Source organism: Ictalurus furcatus, chromosome 14, assembly GCF_023375685.1.
Source record: "Ictalurus furcatus strain D&B chromosome 14, Billie_1.0, whole genome shotgun sequence".
NCBI lineage: Eukaryota > Metazoa > Chordata > Actinopteri > Siluriformes > Ictaluridae > Ictalurus > Ictalurus furcatus.
The window spans coordinates 4,203,523-4,226,459 of record NC_071268.1 but is presented as its reverse complement, the minus strand read 5'-3'; the positions used below and the strand labels follow the sequence as shown (position 1 = coordinate 4,226,459).

General features: G+C 44.2%; 3 protein-coding genes across 8 annotated transcripts in view; 1 reads left to right on the top strand and 2 right to left on the bottom strand.

Annotated features, from left to right (window-relative positions):
• Positions 1–13: 13 nt before the first annotated feature.
• On the bottom strand, positions 14–2,895 carry echdc3 (enoyl CoA hydratase domain containing 3). 3 transcript variants are annotated; one of them, XM_053641375.1, is made up of 6 exons: positions 2,836–2,895; positions 1,848–1,966; positions 1,501–1,622; positions 1,309–1,406; positions 655–855; positions 14–575 (listed from the first exon to the last, which is right to left on the bottom strand). In XM_053641375.1, the coding sequence occupies exons 1-6, from the start codon at positions 2,878–2,880 to the stop codon at positions 243–245; spliced, it is 918 nt and encodes a 305-aa protein (XP_053497350.1). In that variant the 5' UTR covers positions 2,881–2,895; the 3' UTR covers positions 14–242. The 3 variants fall into 3 exon arrangements, with proteins under 3 accessions (XP_053497350.1, XP_053497351.1, XP_053497349.1); XM_053641376.1 differs by lacking the exon at positions 2,836–2,895 and adding an exon at positions 2,137–2,227; XM_053641374.1 differs by lacking the exon at positions 2,836–2,895 and having other exon boundaries at positions 1,848–2,126.
• Positions 2,896–5,250: 2,355 nt separating this feature from the next.
• On the top strand, positions 5,251–11,172 carry LOC128618595 (proline and serine-rich protein 2). Its single transcript, XM_053642279.1, has 4 exons — positions 5,251–5,991; positions 6,677–6,838; positions 8,291–8,546; positions 8,668–11,172. The coding sequence occupies exons 2-4, from the start codon at positions 6,776–6,778 to the stop codon at positions 10,104–10,106; spliced, it is 1,758 nt and encodes a 585-aa protein (XP_053498254.1). The 5' UTR covers positions 5,251–5,991; positions 6,677–6,775; the 3' UTR covers positions 10,107–11,172.
• A 6,391-nt stretch (positions 11,173–17,563) lies between these two features.
• The window catches only part of upf2 (UPF2 regulator of nonsense mediated mRNA decay), a 16,886-nt gene continuing 11,512 nt past the window's right edge, over positions 17,564–22,937 (bottom strand). For 2 of the 4 annotated variants that reach the window (XM_053641628.1, XM_053641627.1), the window contains exons 16-22: positions 20,922–21,073; positions 20,669–20,770; positions 20,475–20,573; positions 19,266–19,433; positions 18,879–19,020; positions 18,658–18,778; positions 17,564–18,541 (exon numbers count right to left, since the gene is read on the bottom strand). In XM_053641628.1, the coding sequence (XP_053497603.1) occupies positions 18,529–18,541; positions 18,658–18,778; positions 18,879–19,020; positions 19,266–19,433; positions 20,475–20,573; positions 20,669–20,770; positions 20,922–21,073 (797 nt within the window). In that variant the 3' untranslated portion in view covers positions 17,564–18,528. Of the gene's footprint in view, positions 18,542–18,653; positions 18,779–18,878; positions 19,021–19,265; positions 19,434–20,474; positions 20,574–20,668; positions 20,771–20,921; positions 21,074–22,937 lie in introns of those variants that run through there. The other 2 variants (XM_053641629.1, XM_053641630.1) reach the window with 2 other exon arrangements.

The window sequence follows — 22,937 nt, the reverse complement described above, 5'->3', positions numbered from 1 at the left end:
CAACAAATAGTTTGTGAGTGGGTAAGTGTTTTTTTTTTTTTTTTTTTGCCTGTTTTTATTACAGTTAAGATCCTAACATGACCTCACTCTGTTATCCCAAACCTGCCATCACACAATACAGAAATTGGCACTTTGTTTATGAATACACACTTTTCCATCTTTGTCTCCAATCTAATTACATCCAAAGGTGCTTTCTTCTTGTTGGTGTTTGTTTTAGAGCCACCCGTGTGGTTTGTTACTGGTCAGTCATGTGCTTTCTCGGTGCTGTTGGTCCACAGAGGCCGGCGTTTCTCCAGAAAAGCCTGGATTCCCTCCTGCCCATCACGGAGCGCCAGATTGTCCACCATGACAGCTGTGGCAGTGGCGTACGCAGCATCTCGTGCTTGCGCCATCTGCCTCTGAAAGGCCGCTTTTCCGAGAGCCACCACGGGGCGGCTAGAATCGCAGATTCGGCGTGCGATGGCCAGCGTTTCTTCCTCCAAACACTCCTCGCGCACCACCTTACTCACCAGTCCGTGTAGCAAAGCCTCCTGCGCCGTGATTGGGCAGCCTGTGAACAACATCTCCATCGCAACCTGGCGGAAAGACGACAGGGTTCAGGACGCTCGATGGAAAAAAACAAAAGGTTTAAAATTCTCACGTGTGGAGATTCACCTTTCTAGGAACAGCTCTTCCAATGGCCACTCCTGGAGTAGAGCAGAACAGGCCGACGTTCACGCCGGGAGTCGCGAAGCTTGATTTGTCCGTCGCCACGGCAATATCGCAACTGGCAACTAACTGGCATCCTGCCGCTGTGGCAATACCGTTCACCATCGCGATCACGGGAACCGGGAGGTCCTGAATCAGGGTCATGACCTTCAACAACAATAATGTGCAAAGATGACTCAAATGAAATGAACATCTGTACCGTTACTACCATACCCTTTATTCTCACGTGACGTCACAAAAACGCCTGTCCTCTGCTGCCCACCGTTTTGATTCCCTGCACCACTGGTCACCAACCCTCTTCCTTGAGATCTACCTTCCTGCACGTTTCATGATCGAGATCTTAAGGCAGTGATTAGATGGTCAGATGGCCACCAAGTAGGTAGATCTCCAGGAACAGGTTTGGTAACCACCGACTACACAAACGCTGTGTAGTAAATATGAAGAAGGCCAATTTGCATGGCCGGACCACTCCATTAGTTCTTCTAGGAAATCAAAATGGCTGTGTGTTTACAAATGTTGCATTGTGGGTAGCTCACTGAAAACAAAAGATGATGAAGGACGGTGCCGTTTTTAGTAAATGTTTGGTGACTATGGTCTCACCTCTGAGCAAACCCTGAACACTCTGGTGTGATAATCTCTGCCCTGAACCGAGGTCAGCTCCTTAAGGTCGTGACCCGAGGAGAACACCGGACCTTGCGCTAGTCAGGAAAAGACGTTCAAGAAAAAAAAAGTTAATGGATTTTTTTTCCCACGTTAATGACTGCAGTCTTAACTATACAAGATGAGACCTGCCTGCTATGATGATGACTCTCAGGTCCTTGTCGTCTATACCAGACAGGATGTTCTCCTGCAAAGAGGTTAACATGGCGAGAGACAAAGCATTCCTCTTCTTGGGGTTGTTCAAAATGATCCTCCTAAAAATCACAACATAATCTCACATTTTAAAGATGACGCCTGGAGCCAAATCCCCTTCAACAACTGCATAAAGATCTAGTCATCATGTTTATCAGCGTTATATTAAAGAAATTTCAACTATCTTTATCTTAATTTAAAAAATAAATAAATAACTTTTTGTAAGGTAAGTGTTGTCTGTTTTTGTTGTTGTTGTGTAAATGGTACTGAACAGCTGCATTTTGAACCTTATCCCGTCCTCTTGCTCACGAATGGTTAATGGGGAAGTCGCCTGGGTGCAGAACCTCCGCGCCGACAAACGACAGAAGCTGGAGAACCTGCTGAAGACCACCTGAGACATGTTTACCTGAGACACGACAGTGAAATTAGCTGCCAAGAGCAGCGGGGTTAAAGCCATCAGTTCATAATAAAAGTCAACTTGGCAGCGTCAGTAATGCAGCGTTCAAGGGGAAGGTGTAAAAATCCCCGTCTACAACCAGTTAAAACACAGAGAGAGAGAGAGAGAGAGAGAGAGACCTTCAACTTGAACTTTCAACCCGTAAACTCGGGTCAGTCTCCTCGGCTACCAGTTCCCCGTTTACGGAGTGACGTCAAACCAACATGGCCGCTTTCTGGGAAACTCCGAGTAGGAATTACGATTTTTTTTTTTCCAGTTGCATTTTTATGGAACATTTCAGGAATTACGAGTTGAAGAGCCGTTCAAACGAGGGGTGTAACGAAAAATGATAACTAAACAGACCAAGTTTTTTTGTTTTTTGTTTTTTATACCTTTCTGAATCATAAACAATGCAAAACTATGTGCATGTTTGCATGTATAAGTCAAAAACGAATATGAACAGAGGTTTAATATTGTAAACAAGCTATCTTAAAAATAAACAAACTCTCCCAAAATTTTTGATTGAATAAGGATAATACAATTAGGCTTAGTAAATAGATGGTGAGATTTGGATTGGGGGATATGGGATACTATGTACAGTTGTGCCCAAAAGTTTGCACACCCCTTGCCGAATCTGCTAAATCATTAATACTGTTAACAAAATAAGATTGATCCTAAAAATCCCATGTTGTTGTTTATTTAGTCCCGTCCTGAATAAACTATTTCACACAACAGATGTTTACATATAGTCCACAAGACAAGGTAATAGCAGAATTTATTTTAAAAAATACCCCGTTCAAAAGTTTACATACCCTTGATTCTTAATACTGTGTCGTTACCTGGATGATCCACGACTGTGTTTTTTTGTTGTGAGAGTTCTTCATGAGTCCATTACATAAGTTATTACAAAAGGTGCAAACGTCCACTGATGCTCAAGAAGGTAACATGATACATTAAGAGCCAGGGGGGTGTAAACTTTTGAACAGGATGATTGGTGTAAATTGTTAGTATTTTGTCTTCTGGGAGACTCTTATTTATCGTCTGAAGGGCAGTACTAAATAAATAATAATAATAATAATAAAGATCTTTAAACAAAATAATTTACAGTGATTATCCTGTTCAAAAGTTTACACCCCCCTGGCTCTTAATGTATCGTGTTACCTTCTTGAGCATCAGTGGACGTTTGCACCTTTTTTTAATTTTTATAAATTCAGTTCTAATCTTGCCTTGTGAATAAGCTATTTCATATAACAGATGTTTACTATATGTAAACATCTTTTAAGTGAAATAGATTATTCAGGACAGGACTAAATAAACAACAACATGGGATTTTTATGATCAATCTTATTTTGTTAACATTATTAATGATTCCGCAGGTTCTGCGGGGGTATGCAAACTTTTGGGCACAACTCTACATGAATGAATTCTGTCCTGTTATTCTGTCATTCTGGGAGGCTGGAGGCAAGTCCCATTTGGACGAGGCATTATAAAGTCTGGAAGAAAAGACCTCCAATAACACTTCCTAGAGTACCACGGTGGAATGAGTCAAAAGCTAGTGCTGCTCCTGAACGGCACACCATGGAAATGATGGACAGAACTTTCCAAGATGATCTCCAGTTTTGCTGCCATCCTCTCTAACTGTTTCAACTGCGTCCAGGGTCAGTCCTAAGATGGATTTGGTTTTCCTGATCAGCTTACAGAGATGCTTGGCCTCTCCAGCAGTGATGCTGCTCCCCTAGAATACAACACCATAGAAAATGCTGGCCACCAAATAGAAAAACCCTAGTAGCCTGCTGCACTCATTGAAAGAACGGAGTCTACACAGGAAGAAGAATCTGCTCCGGCCTTTCCTGTACAGCGCATTGGTGCTATCTGTTCAGTCCAGTCTGCAGTCCAGGTAGAACCCCAAATACCTGTAGGACTGCACTCCACATCCTTCCTTTGAATGGTTACTGGTCTTGCAGTCTCTTTAACAACCTGGAAATCCATCACCAGTTCCTTTCTCCTACTCATGTTAAGATGCAGGTTGAGGTTTTCCTGCATCCCAAAAACCCCAACCAACCCTCTGTACTCTGATGCATCTCCACTACGAATACACCCCACAATAGAGGAGTCCTCAGAGACCGTCTGCAGGTGGCATGAGCTGGTGTAGTACTGGAAGTCAGATGTGTAGAGCATGAAGAGGAAAGGTAATAGAACAGTCCCTGGAGGGACCATAGTGTTGCTCAAACTGTGGCCTGTTGGTCAGGTAGTCCATGATCCAGCTATCTATAGGGGCATTAACATTCATCAGCCTAAGTTTGTTTCCCAGTTGGTCAGGCAGAATGGCATTAAAAGCACTGGAAAAATCCAAAAACATAATCCTCACTGTAGCTCCAGGTTTGTCTAGGTGTGAATGGGCTGTGTGTCTAGTAGGCAAACTGTATGGAGTCCTGATACTGTGCTGTGACCAGTCGTCTGAGCTGTTTCAGGACTAGCTTCTCAAAGGTCTTCATGAAAATTAGTGCAATGTTTCTGTAGTCCTTGAGTGCTGGGACATCTTGTTTTTGCTGCAGATTTGCATTACAGCCAAATTGGAGGCACATTTGATAGTTGATTGGAGACTAAGATTAACTGAATAAACAAGTGAAAACAGGTGTGGGTCCTGCTTGGTTGGAAAAAAAAAAAAAAACATCACCACACCTGCTCTTTGTGGGTAAGATTGAAGACCCCCGCTTTAATGGCACTTGGGAGTCAAATCTTTTAAAAAGGAGATTCAGCTCATTAGCACTCTCTAAACTCTCCGCCACCGTTTGGTTTCCAGCCTGTTTGTAGCCTGTGATGATCCTCATTGAGCGAGCAAGACATGAACGAGAGATGAACTATCCATCCATCCATTTTCTGTACCGCATATCCGACACACGGGAGCCTGGAGCCTATCCCAGGGGACTCAGGGCACAAGGCGGGAGACACCCTGGATGGGGTGCCAACTAACATTGGTGTAAATATGCTAAATCACAGGTTCCAAACCCTTATCCTGGTCTTGCAGCCCCTTAAACTTAAGAGAGTGAAAAGTGAAATCTAGAAGCCTAAGGGTTCTTCATTTTGTCGCTACATAGAACCCTTAGGGGATCGGTGTAGAATCTTATGAAGTGCAAAACCCTGAACTGTCCACGGAACCCTTGAAGAACCATTTTATAGGGTTTATAGGGTATACTGTTTTCTCATGTCACCATTCCTAAACCCCCACAAGAGGGAGTCAGACACCAGATAAAGCTACTCCGGGTTTGGAAAGTAACTCTCAGGTGGATTTTGTGTTACTTATACGTAAAGTCACTTATACGTTCTCCACGTAACGTTGCTGATGCCAGTGCTGCAAGGCTGATTTAGATTTAGATGATGTCCAAGACGTCAACTTGATATTGACCAAATTATTCAATATGGTAATTGGTGGTCATTACTTGTTACATCATGAAGCGTTATCTCTCCAGCTCAAAACTAACTAAACAGAATTTGGACACCATCCGTAGCTCTGGGTCTCGGCTGATCTGAAGTCAAATTCAGACTGTAGCCAATTTGTACAGTTTGCAGTGAACAGGCGCTCTTTTATAATCTATTTCAAAAAGTTTTATACGTTTGATTCATTATGTACTGTCTGGATCTCTCTGTTTTTTTTTTTTTTTGGGGGGGGTCTGACGTCCAGGCAAGAAGACCACAAGCCAGTTGGCCCTGAGGCAGTATAATTAGCAAGCATGGATTTGGCTCCACAGTCCAAGAGCGTTTTTGAAAGTATGCAGTCATGGAGTTATGTAGGCTTTAATAAGGCTCATGAAGGAGACACTTTGTGGTGGGTGTGTAGCTGTTACAGCACCACCCTTCTGTTCAGAGGGAGTTAAAACGGCAAACGCACTTCCTTTGACTGCACTACAGCTCAGTACATGACACTTCACTTACCGCACCTGAAGCTTCGGCTGCTTTCTTTCTGAGCTCGAGCGGCTTTTTCTCTCCAGTCAGAGGTGCGTATTCTATTTTGTTTAAAGTTTAAAAATTTTAAATATATATATATATATATATATATATATATATATATATATATATATATATATATATATATATATATCTTACTGTAAATTACCCGGTGTAGCAGATTTACTTCTTGTTTGTTCTCTGGATTCTCAGAGGACTTTGTTTTATTCTCTAACTTGCTGTTTTTTTTGTGGACAGTGTTTATTCACAGTACAATTTATTTTTTAAATTCCATTTATTTCACCTATGCGCATAACCCACAGTGACACACGACATTAAATGATATAAATAGGCGTATCAGCTGCTTTATTATTCGGATGGTTATATTCATTATATTTGGATGATATTTTAGTCAGTAGTTACTGCAGTGTTTAGTTTTAGATGTTTCGTTGTACAAACGTTTCCTTTTGTGATCTTATGTTGTTTAATAGTGTGTTTGGCTGTGAACTGGGAGCTGTTGGTTTTCTGCTGATACTAAGACGCTAAAATGATAAACATGTTCAAAATAAAAATAATATATATATATATATATATATATATATATATATATATATATATATATAGCATAAACTCTTATTTCACAGTGTTTTACGTATACACCAAATGATGTCATAGAATATTGCATTTAAAATGGTAATAATTTCAGAAGAACTGAATGGTGTGTGTGTGTTACAGCTGTGTTTTAACGCACGCAAGCCGGACCGAGGTCCGAGACCTCAGTGGAGATGCTCACGCTGAGCTGCTACAAGACACGGTGACACCGACCTTGTAACAATGGATGTCAACGTCCACGGCAACCCGCGTCTTCACTACCGGCTCAACAACTACCAGCAAACTGTGAGTACTGAAAAGAGTGTGTCTCACACACACTGTACACACACACACACACACACACACACAGAGAGAGAGCGAGAGAGAGAGAGAGAGAGAGGAGAAACCAGTTCTGCTGCAGTTTTGGACAGTACAGCCTGACAGGAGAGCTAATATGCTTCTCATACTTTCTGCAAGGCGTGGCCCGCCATCCCGGACGTGTGCCCAAATATTCCTAGAAAAAGCAGAAAGCCTGTTGACACTGTCGCTTCATCCGCGTTACAGAACAGGAACGTTTTAACCTCGGTATGTGTGTGTGTTTGTCATGTCAATGCCCCCCCCCACACACACACACACAAAAAAAGACACACATGAACACACTCATACGATAAACACTCTCGTACGATTTCCTGAGTGTATGCAGCGAGGGCTGGGATTATGCTTAGCTGAGGTCAGGTCTGGCCGCAGAGCCTAACGCATTGTGTTTGTTACAAAGTCCGAGTAACATGAGAGCTACTCGCTGAGATGTGCTCAGTTGCTTGTGCATTCAACACAAGCAGAAAAGCTGGTTCTACCTCTTTCCCCTCGCCCGTCTCTCTCTCTCTCTCTCTCTCTCTCTCTCTCTCTCTCTCTCTCTCATCAATAATAATGTTAATCAAGGAAAGGCTCAGAATCTGTCTGTATTCGTGTACTTGAAATGCAATCTACTCGTCTGATCTTCATGAGTCAAACTCTAAAGACAAGGAGTAGTGTACGTAGCGGTTCCTGGCCCTGCCCTTGATGGTTTTTTGGGTTTTTTTTTTTCAGAAGCATACACGGTACCCCACCCTCACTCAGTCCTCCCACACAGACACGGGTATAGTGATCCTGTCTTCCACGTCAGGTTGAGAGGTGGGGGCATGGGACGAGAGAAACAAGTAGCCTACTGTTCACACACACACACACACACACACAAACACACAAACACATGCACGAGACCGAGAGGAGGGTGCTGGCTGCTTGCACACTGTGTTGCGTATTATGTACATGATGCTGAGGCGCAGCCACGAAGAATTTCTCCGCTGAATCAAGTGGTGCAAAAATAACCACCCAGACGGTGGACGGGCCATTCCAGGGAAACCCTCGTTTCCAAAATCCATAGAAATATCACCACTAACCGCTAACATGGTCACGCCGTCTCTTTTGCACCTCTGTGTGGCGGTGGTTTGTTATTTATTGAGAGAATAAGAACAAATACACTTTTAACTAGGTCGTTTTCTCCACCCATTTAAGCGGTCATGATGTGGATGGCCAAGCTACCAGTCCTTACAACGTGACATCTTGTATAAATAAATCTGTTCTACAGCACTGCTGAATCGAGTGGGTAAAAAATATGGTGGGCAAAGTGCCTGTTAGGCTTTCTTATTCATGTAAGAGTAGATCGGCAGGTTTTAAACAGTATTTAACTTTGTGTGTGTGTGTGTGTGTGTGTGTGTGTAGAACGATGATGGCCTACAGTTTCTCAGTGTGGAGGAAAAGGAGTGCATTCTTTTCTTTGAGGAGACTATAGACTCGTTGGAGGACGGTTTGGATGATTCCAAAGCACTGACCTCCAGAAGGAGCACTCCTGCTGAGATCCTTCGTGCTTCATCTAATTCAGCGTTAAGTTCTGCCCGCGCTGCAAAAGTTTCCCCAGGCCTAATGGAGCACGACATCATTGACTTGGTCCATTCCCCAACTAACCTCACTGTGCCAGGTACTGGTTCAAAGTTATGCCATTGATATGTTGTTTGAAAGCTCGCTTGAAAGGATTTTTTTTTAATCGAGCGACTGTGGAAAGTCTAACGCTGAACGTTTTTTGCTCCACTCTGTGGCAGATTTTCCGAACATCGACTTGATACCGGAGCCTCATTATGAAACAATACCACAGAAGGTGAGCGTTGTCCCATCCTCGGCCAGAAGCTCTGATGCACACGAGGAGAACAACCACCAGCCTCCTCCCGGCTCCGTTCCCACGCCTGTCGTCATTGCCAGCAAGATCTCCGAGCACCAGGGTGCTGGCGGGATAACGCCGTCGAAACTGTTAGGCCACAGACGCAGCCTTGAATCCAAACGTAACCCTCCCATGCCTACCAGGATCCCCCAACTCCCACACAATATCAGCATGACACAGGGCAACCAAGAGCTCAGCCACCAGTCACTCGCCACAGCAGCCGTCAACATTCAGGAGCGCCGCTCGCAGATGTTGGCCAACCTGCCTGCTGGTAACCACCCGCTAGAGGGGGGTGAACCCGCCTGCGTGCGCAACGTGCCCATACGCAGCGTGTCATTCAAAGATATTGCGCCTGAGAAGTCCAGGATGGAGGCGCTGTCCAAGCTGGGGTTAACGGGGGGCAAAACGCCTCATTCGACTGCCAGCATGGTTACTAAAGTGAGCAGCAGCACTACTTCACCTTACAGTAGTTCTTACAAAGTGAGCAGCAGTGCTAGTCCACCTGTGAGCAGCTCTAACAAAGTGAGCGTCAGCACACCGGCTCATATGACTAACATGAATAGTTCGAAGAACAGCAGCACCTCTGGCGCTCAGTCCATCTACAGCAGTGGCTACGAGACGAAACCCAAGAGTGAACCCTCTTCCAGCAACTTTAACTACTATAAGGGGAAAACCGCTGCAGTCTCGCCTATTGCTAAAAACACAGCTGCCACTTTTAATCAACAGAGAAGGTCTAGCATCCCACCGACGAGTGCTGAAGTGAAACAGCCCGACTTTAACAGCTATGGGGGTAAGACCATCGTTCTGAATACCACGATAGGTGTCAAGGCAGAGTCTGTCCCATCCCCAAACACACCCGAGCCAGCAGAAACGCAGTTCAACAGTTACGGTGGCAGATCAAGAGTTATAAATTCTGTGGTGAACACAGGTGTACCAGACGGGGTGAATTCTGCCCATAGCCACACACGGACTAGCACCGTCACACCCACCACGCATCATGGTGACCCCACCAGATCTAGATACCCATCCGAGCAAAACACCTATGATGCTAAACCCAAAGCGGCGTTACAACCTGACCCGGTTTACCAGCCTATAGTCAGGACCAGGCCTGCCACGCTGCCCCCTCCAACAACCTCCAAACCTCAAAGCCCCTTTGGATCTCAGAGGCCTCGTCCAGATCCGGTTCCTCCAGAGATCCTCAGTAAGCCCGCGCCGTCATTCCGCAATCAAGGCGTCACCGTACAGTTTTCCGGCAGAGGAACGACAGGCGAATCCAGACGGGATGCTTTGCGCAGACTGGGACTGCTAAAGAACACCTCCTAAACACTCAGTCTCAGTGCCTTTGGACATTATTTACTGAAATCCATCTGAACGAAATTCTGATGATACGGTCGAACTAAAGGCACACAAGTCAGTTGTCGTCAACTACTATAGTATTATTTTCTATTCTGAATAACGTAATCGGTAATAGTTACTTTAATTACATCTATACTGGTGGAAATTTTATTTAAGAATGTGTATATTACTTCACGGTGATGTTACCATGCTATTCACCAAGCACATGACCAATGCCAGTCTAAAAAGAAAAAGGCAGCAGTTCTCTCTTACAGTGATTTGTACGGAACCGAGTTGGCCTGAGATACGGCATGTGGCAGACGCTCCAGAGTGACTTCCATTTATCTTTATATTTAGCTTTATACAACTGAACAGTTGAGGATTAAGGGCGTTGCTCAAAGCTCGGCAGGGCTGGGACCTGAACTCACAACCGTCCAATCTGAGGTCTACTACTACCACCACTGCTTGTTGAAACTGTTCATCAGTACCAAATGCAAGAAGTTCTGGATCATGGTGCAGCAACGCTGAGTACAGAGACCAATTCCGGTTGTTCCCCAACAGTCTTTCAGCGCCCGAATGGCCTCAGCGCTGAGCAGTGCTTATGGCAATGGAGGTACATGCAAAAGAACACGGGTGATCCACATCTGGGCTGGAGATCCACATCTGGGCTGGAGATCCACATCATCACTATAAAGGACTATATGACAAATATGTCGCCGGTCATGCTGAAGCTTTCCCGAGGACAGACTTTACAAACCCCACAATCTAGATGTAAGATGCACCGCACAGCTTGACCACCACCGAGCTCGGGTCTGTGGCTGGAGCATCTCGTTATCAAACCTGCGATTAGTCATTTAAACACGGCAAGTGGTCAATAGTTCTCAGCGCTTTGATGTGCGATTATCATTGCTTAGAGCTCGCTTCTCACGCCGTGGTCCTGCCTACAGGATATTTTTACATATTGACCGCAGCACCTCCCATACTACACCACACTGATCCAGATGTAGCCTCTTATAGATGAGGGTGGTGATGGAAAATGTCCCTCCTCCCCCTCCTTCCCCCTCCTCCCCCTCCTCCCCCTCCTTCCCCCTCCTCCCCCTCCTTCCCCCTCCTCATTGGTTCTGTTTCTGTCTGGACTGGCAGACTTTGTCTGGACTCTTTATATCCAGTGATTTGTGTTATACAAGGTGTGTGTGTACGTGTGCGTGTGCGTGTGTGTGTGTGTGCGTGTATGTGTGCGTGTGTGTGTATGTGTGTTTAAACTAAAAATGAGATGTGATGGAAACGTGACGGAATGAAAACGGATGCTTGGTGCATGGATGATGTGTGTGTCTGTCTGTTTTATTTGATTCATTTTACTACATTATTATTATTGTTATTATTTTTTTTTTAAACTGACTCCGGTTTTTGTAGCAATTCTACAAATATCAATGAAGGACCCGAAACACAAAAATGTGTTTTCACACACACACACACACACACACACACACACACACACACACCAATCCTGTTACCCATTCTTCATCTTTATTTTCACAAATGGTGCCGCTGCAGTAAGAAACAGAACCATAAACCTTATTTCCTTTTTATTTTATTGTTATTATTATTTTTTATTTAAATAGCACCTCTACTTTGAGCTATTTTTATAGTCGATTATAAGTTATAAAGAAATTCCTGTATCACAGCCTGCTGTTTCTTTTTCGTGAATAAAAACAGTTTATCACCCTCATGATTACGCTTGTGCCGTGTTCTTCCTGAGTAATACTCACACACGTGTGTGTGTGTGTGTATATATATATATATATATATATATATATATATATATATATATATATATATGTGTGTGTGTGTGTGTGTATGTCATTTAATAAATAAATGAATACTTTATTGCGTGTATGAAGCTGTAAATATATATTTCGCATATATAATTAACAAAAAATATTTATACTGCGTCTAACGTTGAGCTGAATGAAATTTAAGTCGGCATGAAGGGAATCCCAGAAGTCTGATGTAAATAAGGGTAGTGCTCAGTGTGAAGACACGCCCCGTTACTCTGTGACGACGCCGATCTACTGCACTGCACACTTTCTCCGCCGTGAGACGCAAAATAAACAATCTTCTACGTATTCTTGTACAACACTGTAGTGATATTGTATATTCAATGCTAATATTATTATTATTATTATTATTATTATTATTATTAAGTATTGAAGAAAAAAACAACACCTGTATTACATCCTTATGGTGTAATTAAGAACCAGTAACACATGGACGCAGGAGCAGTGAGTTTCACTAAAACTGCCTTTAACACATTCTGCTTTTCCACAAGTATTACAATCGGGAGTTTACTCCACTCGACACGTGGGGCATTTACACTGCCATAATTATACCGGTTACTCATAGTCTAATGAGAGGGAGACAGACAGACAGAAAGGCAGACAGACAGAAAGACAGAGACAGACAGAGACAGACAGACAGAGACAGACCGAGACAGACAGACAGACAGACAGACAGAAAGGCAGACAGAAAGACAGAGACAGACAGACAGACAGACAGACGGAAAGAAAGACAGAAAGAGAAAGAAAGACAAAGAAAGAAAGAGACAGAAAGAAAAAAGACAGACAGAATGAGAACGAACAAAAGAAAGAAAGACAAAAAGAAAGAAAGACGGAACAAAAGACAGAATGAAATAAAGAAACAGAAAGATGGACAGAAACAGACAGACAGATACAGACAGAAAGAAAGACAGACAGACAGAAACAAAGACAGACGGAAGGAGAAAGACAGACAGAAAGACAAAGACAAAAATGAAAGAAAGAGACAGAAAGAAAGACAGACAGAAAGACAGAAATAGACAGACAGACAGAGACAGACAGAAACAAAGACAGACAGACAGAGAGACAGAAAGACAGAAAGGGAACGAAAGAAAAAGACAAAAAGAAAGACAGAACGAAAGAAAGAGACAGAAATACAGAAACAGACAGAAAGAAAGACAGAGACAGACAGAGACCGAGAGAAACAAAGACAGACAGAAAGAAAGAAAGACAGAAAGACAGATGGAAAGAGAAATAAAGAAAGAGACAAAGACAAAGACAACAAGAAAGAAAGAGAAAGAAAGTAAGAAAGACAGGAAGACAGACAGACAGAAAGAAAGACAGAAAGAAAGACAGAAATGTAAGATGGCAGAGTTAGTAAATGCACAAGCCTGGAGATAAGGAAAGCAGAGTGTATAAGAACAGTGTCAGTGAGGTGGTGAGATGATGGTTTTTCGTGATGAATCATGTGTATTTGATAAAGATCCGGGGGGGGGTTGGGGGGTGTATGAAACTGAATCCTTGAACATATTTCTCTTCTCAAAACAGTGAACAGTCACGTGAATACGTCTGAATGTTGATTGAGCGTAAAGTGAATATTTATATGGGTGCATCCCAAAATATTACAAAATCCTGGAAAGGTTCGTTTTTCCCCCATAATTTAATTCAAAACGTGGATCTGACTGTGGAAACTTCACACTGGACTTCAAGCAGCTCGGATTCTGTTCCTCTCCACTCTCCCTCCAGACTCTGGGACCTCGATTTCCAAATGAAATGCAACACAACCTTTACGTCCGTCTTCCCCGTGATCGCGGTCGTGTGCACCGAACCAGACCGAGAGATTAAAGGCTCAGGAAACCTTCGCAGGTGTTTCGAGTTCACTCGCTGTTTAGAGTCTTCTCAGGTTGCCATGTCTGTATTATAAACTCTTTACTCGAATATTTTGAGATACCGGATTTTTGATTTGCGTGAGCCGTGATCATCATGATTAAAAACAAAGAGTCTTGAAACATTTCGCTTTATGTGTAATAAATCTAGAAAATATGAAAAGTACCACTTTTTGAATTAGATTACAGGAAAAAAAAAAATGATAGTGTAATATTTTGAGATATTGCACCTGTGTGTACAGTATAATTCATTTAAAGGTAAGAAGAGCTGCTGTGTTTACTGACGCTGTGAGCGGCCATGTCGATTTGACGTCATTCGAGGTTGGAGAGACCATCCTGAGTTCCTGAGTAGGAATTTTAAGTTGAGGTGGCATTTTGTTTTGATGTTTGCTGGTCCGATTTCTGGAATTACGTTACAAGTTCTTGTCGTATTGCCATTACAAGAAGCCCAGACCTGCGGTATGGGCCTCATTAGACAGAGCTGTAAAGGTCAAACCCATGAGCTCAAAGGTTCCAACCGGTTGGATATTGGATTTCCAACATCTTCGTATGCTGTAGAGTTAAAATTTCACTTCAGTGGAACCAAGAGGTCCAAACCAGTTCCAGAATCACAGTGCCCCTGTAAAGCGAGCTCCATGAAGACATGGTGTGTGAAGGTTGGAAGAACTCGAGTGTCCTGCACAGAGCCCTGACCTCAACCCCACTGAACACTGAACCTTTGAGATGAACCGGAGCCTCCTCACCCAACCTCACGAACGCTCGTGTAGCTGAACGAACACAAACCCCCATAGCCACGCCCCAAAATCTAGTGGAAAACCTTTCCAGAAGAGAACAGGGACAGAGCTGAGAATGGCATCTACAGCAGAGGTCGAGATTGGGAGGGGGAAGGAAAAGACAAACGATAGCTTCTTAACTTCCTTGATAATCATCTCCGCCTTGGGAAGTCCAAGGTGAAACCCTCCAGTCCTTCCCACCCCTGTTTCAGGAAACAGCTCATCATATTTATCCCCCTGTCGGACCATCGCTGCGGAGATATGATTTATTTGGGTGAAGGATCATTCCTAGCCCAGCAGTGACAAACATTTGCGTAACACTAATACAAGTGTAGCAGTGTTACTGTGGCGTTCACATGCCCTCACAATGAATGATACATTTATTTGACACACCTACATTTTCGGTACGCCCTGTAGGCACACAGTTCTAGATTATCACTTCGATTTTTCCCATGCATAGTTTGTGTTCGTTTTCTTTCTATTTTTAGTTCTATTGTACCGTTTCTTATTCCAGCATGGAAACGGAGACACATCTACTGTTCCTGAAAGACTCGTCCCAGCACTACACCCGCTACAGCACATCTACCGTTCCTCATTGTAGTGCCTTTCTTCCTACACACGATAACCCAAACAGTTCAAATGGAAGAAACATAAAAAAAATTTTTTTAAAAAAGGTAATGAATGCGTAAGTATTCGCCCCCGTTGTTGTTTTGAAACCTCTTAATTAGTTCTGGTGTAACCAGTTGCTATCAGACGTCACGTAATTAGTTGTAATGGAGCCGACCTGTGTGCCAGTCAAATGTCATGTTATCTCAGAACAAATACACCTGCTCCTAGAAGAACGCAGAGCTTGTTGGAGAACATACCTGAACAAATATCATCATGGAGACCAAGGAGGTATGAGTCCAAAACAATCAAGCACACAGTTCTGGAGAAGTTCAAACAGTGTGTTATACAAATTTCTTTCTTTCTTTTTTTTAAACCAAACAAACTTTGACCCTCCTGTGGAGTCTGATTAAATCCATTATAATTATTAAAAACGGGGGAAAATGTCTCTGCAACAAAAAGTCATTGACCAGGTAAAGAGACGATTAATCAAAGACGCATCTGAGAAGCTAAGGGTAACGCTCACCTTGATGCTCTCACCACGTGCTTCAGTGTGGAGATGGTGTTCTCAGGGTGATGATCCGTGTTGGGTTTCCTGCCAAATGTTAAGTCCAAAAAGTTCCTATTTTGGTCTCCAACATGTCTTTTGGCAAACTCCAAACGGGACTTCATGTATGAAGCTCGGCACTTTTCCATAAAGCCCAGTGTTGTGGAGTTTAACGCTAAGGTTGGGAATAGCTTCTCCCATCCGAGCTGTGGATCTATCCTTCAGAGCTCCTTCAGAGTTACTCTCGACCACTTGTTTGCTTCTCTAAGAACTAATACCGTCCTTACCTGGTCACTGACTTTCGGTAGAGTCACGGTTGCCTCACATTCTCTCCGTTTTGTAAGAACAGATTTAACGATTGAGATAAAATGCCAAGAATACATTTCTGGAAATTCTAAGCAAAAAAGGGCATCTACTCTGAAGATGCTAAAACACTCAAATTATTTAGATTTATTTTGGATTCGTTTTAAATCACAACATAATTCCATTTGTGTTACGCCAGAGTTTGAATGACTTTATTATTATTCTAAAATGTGGAAAATAAAGAATGAGCGTGTCTAAACTTTTGACCGGTAGTGCACTTTCGGCCATATAGCGTACATCGGTTTCTATTTTCTGTAAATATGTAGTTTACTCATTAATAAATACCACCTTAAGCAATAAATAGACCAAAACAATGACGAGCACATTGTTAAAACCTTTTTATCATCTGGTCTTTCCCCATATTTTCCAGTTATTTTTGGATGCATGTGCTTGTCTCATAGGGCGTGGCCTGGCTCTCCCAACTGGGAGGGACAATAGGAACAAACAAAAAAATTTGAGTTCAAAGTGAAACTGAGGTTAAATGAATGGTTGCCGTGTGTGTACTGCGCGTACAACACGGCACAGGTACAACAATCAGACGAGAATGCAGAAGAACGGGGTTCATTCCTGGTGCTGGTGTGTCAGACAGGTAAGATCAGCGTGACTACACACCCCCCAGCTGACTCACACGCGCAGCACTTCCGATCCAGAACGATCCACAGCTTTCGTCCAGTAACATTTCAAGGACAGATCGAAGGTGCGATGACCGAGGCTTTTGTCGTCAGGTGTTAGCTTTGACACTATAAATACAGTTTGAATCTGACTGTATCTACAGACGAGTGACAAATTAAAGGAAAAACCAAACAAACAAAGTGTATTTCAGTACGGTGTTGAGCCACTACAAGCCTCCAGTACACCTTTAGAGACTGATAGACTCTACAAGTATACCGGTACTGTTGGGATGAACACCATTCCCCCCCGAAAAAAAAAAGATTTTGTTGTTTTGATGATGATGATGATGATAAGGAGTGCTGTCCGACAGATCGCTCCAAAATCTCTCACCATTAGTGTGACTGACAATTCAGCACAACCAATCCACATCAGTGCGTCGGAGGAAACATGGAGGAAACCCGAACGGACATGGGGAGAACAAGTCTGGAGAAGCTGGAGCTGTGGAGACACCCTGGAGCTGTGAGGTGGCGCCTCCACACATTACATCAAGGTCCCACCTCGGAACTATTACAGCATGTTATTAATCGTCACCATACTGATCACTCCAAAGGAATGTAACACTTGTTTGTGCGTTACACAGCCGGCTACGTTTATCCATTTCATCACTAAAACCCGCGAGAACGAGCTATTATCCTGGGAGGGTCATTTCTGTTTCACGCCTGCCCCTTGTGGTTGACCCTGATACAACATGCCAACTGTTCCTAAACTTTGATCGTTTCATTTAGGTTTCTGTAAGAACACTGAGTGAGACAGACAGACACGAATAAGACACGAGAAGTTGTCATCACAGCAATTAATTCACTTTAATGCATATGATTAATATTCCGCGACATAACGCATACGCTGAGGCCGACGCCGTCTCTAAGAACACGTTTCTATTTTAATACAAGCTGCTGAACAGAGAGAAAAATCACTTGCGGCTAGCGTCAGCCGGATGTGACGGGGAAAGGGGATTCATTACTCAAAAACTGAGATATACCATTGTATATCTAAATGTATATCTATTGTATATATAAAGCACAAAAGAAGAAAAAAAAAATAAAATACAGATCCAGGAGTGCAAATGATTTCCAAATCAGAAAGCTTGCCCGTGAAAAAGTAAACAGTGTGTTTTCCCGCTCTTATGGAACTCCTCTGCTCCTGCTGAGGGAAGCAGTATGATCTACCGTACTCTCACTCGGTCACTCTCTCGCTCCCGTGGCCTGAGCTGCCCATCTCAACAAAAAGTTTTGTCCCCCCCCCACGGGCCACTGAATCGTTTTCGAGTTCTCATGTTCCCGCTTGTGAAGGATGAGTTCCTAACCCTGTGCGTGTTGGTCACCACGTCAATCGCAGCGCAATTCTGAAACAACTAAAACACACTCGCGCCGAATACTTCACACGTTTGCGGTCTGCGCTCTGGAGTCTGTCCGTCGCATGTGTGTAATCGGAGATATCCATTTGTGTGTGCATACATGTCTGTGTGTGTGTGTGTGTGTGTGTGTGTGTGTTCGTATCTTGTTCTTCTGTGTGTGAGAACCGTACTGGTCGTCAGAACTCCGCAGCCGTAGAGCTGATGGGGCTCGTCTTCGTCGTCTTGCTCTCTCCTCTCGGGTTGGTGTAGTTGGAGTCTGTAGCGGGTACGGTTCCCCATCAGTGAGGGAGCAGTGCACCACGCTCTCCCTTTGTTTCTCTCTCTTCTTCATGCGAGCGCTCGCTCGCTCACTCACTCAGCGTCTCCTAGGAGCAGAGCAGCAGGTTATCGTGCGTCTACCTACATGACCTACGTAGATTTACATACACAAGCAACAAAAATACCTCGAATGATCATCTAGTATCACCTTATTACATCTCAAGCTTGCTATGTACAGTACAGTGGGCGGAGCCAGGAGTCTTTACCTTCCCCCAGTCTTGAATATCAGGTCTGCGTTCGGTGCTCCTTTAGGGTGCTGGTAACGCGGTCTGCGCTCTCGGTTTGTGTTAGCAGGGGCGGGTCTCTGAGCCAGCGACTGCATCATCTCTGTATGCGAAAGTAATGGGGGAGGGGGGGAGGGCGTAAACAAGAGCAGCACAAACACCAAGAGATCCTGAAACGAACTGCCCTCTTTTCCTTCTCTCACCCTGGTAGTCTTCCTGTTCCTGCCGTTCATTGATGTCTAGAGTGAGTTTCTTCATGCGCATGCGCTCCTCCTGCTCTGCCTGCTGCTGGTTGAAGTGATTAGCGGCCAGATGTGACGACAGCGGCACGTTCAGGATCTTAAACTAGAAGCACAAAGGGTTTCGGATGGCGTTTATGAATCAGGAAGTGAGCATGCAGTGAAGGAGTACTGATTCATTGAAACAGTGCAGTAAAGCAGTGTAGGGGCTTTAACAGTGTGGGGGTGTGTGTGTGTGTGTGTGTGTGTGTACGCTATAATTGACTTCCCCCTGAAGCCACTTCCTGAACACACCCAGCTGCTTCGGCCTAAACTATGCATTCCACAGCAAACACACACTTTCACGCAGACCTGCTGTTTGTTGCCTTTCCTGGTCAGCATGACGAACTGCATGGTGTCGTTGTCGGCCTCGGCGTCTCCCGAGCACGAGGGGGTGGAGCCTTTCTTCAACTGGCTCTTCAGCTGCAGCGGTATAGCGACGTCAAGTTGGTGCACTTTCACTGCCTCGCCACTGCGCTGCTGCTCACACACACACACACACACACACACACACACACACATATATATATACACACACACACACAAACACACACAAATAAGTTAAACACTACTTAAGGTCAAAGACATTAGAATGTTTTCTTGTCGCTGATTTTAAAATGATATTTCAGTTGGTAACTAGGGTGTTGATAGACTTTTCAAGGTAGCTGCTAGGGTGTTGTTAGTTGGTTGCTATGTGAACCCAGTTGGTTGCCAGGGTGGTTAGGGTTAGGTGCAAGTTGCTATGATAGTCCACGTGGTTGCTAAGATAGTCTGCGTGGTTGCTAAGGTGTTGCTAGCTGGTTGCTATGCTAACTTAGGTGGTTGCCAGGGTGTTGCAAGGTAGTTGCTAGGATGTTGTTAGGTGGTTGCTACAATAGTGCAGATGATTGCTAGAGTGCTGCTACGCTAACCCGGTTGGTTGCTAGGTTGTTGCAAGGTGGTTGCTAGGATATACTAGGTGGTTGCTACAATAGTGCAGATGATTGCTAGATGGTTGCTATGTTAACCGGTTGGTTGGTAGGGTGTTGCTATGCTAACCCGGTGGGTTGCCAGGGTGTTGCTATGCTAACCTAGCTGGTTGCCAGGGTGTTGCAAGGTGGTTGCTATGATATTCCAGGTGATTGCTAGGTGGTTGCTATGATAGTCCAAGTGGTCTACTAACCCAGTTGGTTGCTAGGGTGTCGCTAGAATATGCCAGGTGGTGGCTAGAGTGTCGCTAGCTGGTTGCTAGGGTATTTCAGGTAGTTTCTATGGTGTATGTAGGTGGTTGTTAGGGAATCTCAGATGGTTGCTAGTTTTAACTGTCTTCACTAAGGCTCAAATCGTGTGAAAGAAGGACTATTAAAAGGTTCCTCATGTATTCCTAAAGGGGGGAAAACACAATGTGAAGTGTTGCTACGTGGCAACTGCAAACTGTTCCCCGAAAGCGCCCTAAAAATAAATCGCAATCCAGGAGAACAGGACGTCGCCTCGGTTACGCCGACTGAACAACCAGGTGTGCGTGTTTTAACGTTTACGCACCTGCAGGTTTTCCAACATCATCTTGTCCAGAGCCTGAATGAAGTCGTCGTCCTCAGCGCAGGCCACGTGCTTCAGCCCTCCGCCACGAATCATCACCTCCTACACGGCACACATTCCACACGCACACAATTAAACCACTTCCTGTCCGACTAGTCCGATTAAACCCCGGCTCTCCGAGTCACGGTGTTGCTTACGTTGTTTTCCTCGTCGGTCTCGTTCTCTTTATTGGAGTCGGTCAGGTAGTCGGTGTTCTCTTCCTCCTCGTCACGCTCTTCTTCCTCGTTCTCCGAGCCTTCCTGCAAGAGCGCATGCCAAGGTCATGACCGGAAATCAGAGCGGACCTGTTTTACCTGACTAGCCTGACTACAAACCAAACTCCACAACTACCTCCCTCTCCTACGTTGTTCCCCCCCAGCGCTGTGGTGCGTCATGGTGCTCTGCGCTCACCTCCTCCTCAGGTTCGTTCATCTCGCTCTCGTTTCCGGACTGCTCTTCGGTCTCTGCTCCGCGCTCGTCTTCGTCTTCCTCGTCCTCCTCGTCCAGAGCCTCTACTTCCCCCACGGTCCTGGAACAGCTTCCATCCTTCTCTATAGTAAAGCCTACACACACACACACACACACACACACACACGTTCGTGTCATGTTTGTGAGAACAATAGAAAGCAGTCGCCTCTCCGGACTCGGCCACTTACAGGCCTGCAGTGGATCCTTTCTCTTTGTTAAGCACTTCGCAGACATCCTGCTTCACTTCCACAAGCTTATCTGCTTCACTCTGATTTCCCTTTTATTCAAACTGATGATAACAAAAAGCACCAATAATCCACCGACCATTCCAGTAACGCAGGTGAACACCTTCTCACGTATCCCAGTGTTTCTTCTTTCAGTAATCTCCAGTGCGGACTCAAAAAGCACTCGCACGTATAACACACACACACTCGCTCATATACACGATTACATTTAGAACGATGAGTGGAATGAGCAGCAGCACACTCACACTCACACACACTCACACACTGACCTAATTCACGCTGAGAGCAGAACAGCATTCTGGCTACGGCAGCAGTGAGATTGAGATTGACTTGACGTGACATTTGACTACGTGATGCTATCCGTAATGCACGTGCAGACATCAGAGGACAATGACCAACGTTTTAAACAACTTTTTTTTTTTGCAATGCTGTATTAGCGTTTCCGTCTACTGACTTCAAGTAACTTTTAATTACGTCAAAAAAAATGTTAAATAGTGTACAATTAAAACATGGCAAATTTTTTTAAAACCCTCTTGTGGGAGGTTGGACAGACTGATTTTCATTTCTTTTCATTCACGTGAAGCCTAATGTTCTAAATATTTTATTAAATGATCATTTATTTGACTGTCACCAGTTGAAAAGTAATAGTCATAAGAACAACAGCAATAATAATAATAATAATAATAATAATAATAATAATCAAAGCTGCAAGCAGCACTTTCAGGGGCCAATTGTGGTGAGGAAGATTGGACAAAATTTGCAGGGAGAGCAAAAAAAAAAGAAGAAAAAAATTGCACTTAGACGAAAAGCATTTTTTTGGTTTGTTATTGGAACTTTTGACCAGTAGGTGGCGCTGGGACAAAACGTGTTGCATAGCCTCAGGTCATGGTCTTGAAGATGCCTACCAAGATAGGCAGGAGAAATCGTTGCCGAGATACACTCTCACTTCCTCTCACAAAATTTGCAGGCAGAGTAGCAATTTCTGAAATCCAAGATGGCGGAAAAATCGCCGTCATCGGCTGCATTAAACTCGTCTCGTCCCAGGACCCGGCTAATTAAACTTTGGGCACGGTTCCAATGTTATGACCGTAATTACTTCTGGATTAGGCCCAAATCTGACCCGTTTGCGGCACTTGGCCCAAATTTGGTCAGGATGCCCATTAGACCCTCCCCGATCAGATTTTAACCAGACGGCTGCACGGGCTGCCATAGCCACCCCTCGCAAGAAGAACGATCAGCGGAAGAGGAATAATAAGCGAAAAACTTAGCATAACAATAGGCACCTTTGGTGCTTGGCCCCCTATTAATCTCTCCTGCTGTAAAACACACCTAGCCCCTTCCCTGTGTCACAGTGACACTGAATTAGTGGAAATTCTCCCAGCGTGGGTCCATTACACAGGTTTAAACTCGAGCAGATTCTTTACCTGCTGCTGAAAATGTACAAACCCCTTCCTGTAAGTTTCGAGAGCTAACTCGTATTTCCGCTACCATACGACGGAAAGAAATTTACTCTGAATACCGCGCGCGCACACACACACACACACGCACGCAGGTATGACTGGATTCCAGGTCAACACCTTTGAAACACACCACACAAAAGAATTCTGGCACTGATATCACCATTACATCTGCTCAAGGAATGTCGTATCGCTCTCTTTCTCAGTGGAGGTATGAAAGAAGAATGAAGGAAAGGATGAACAACTGAGTGAGCGAG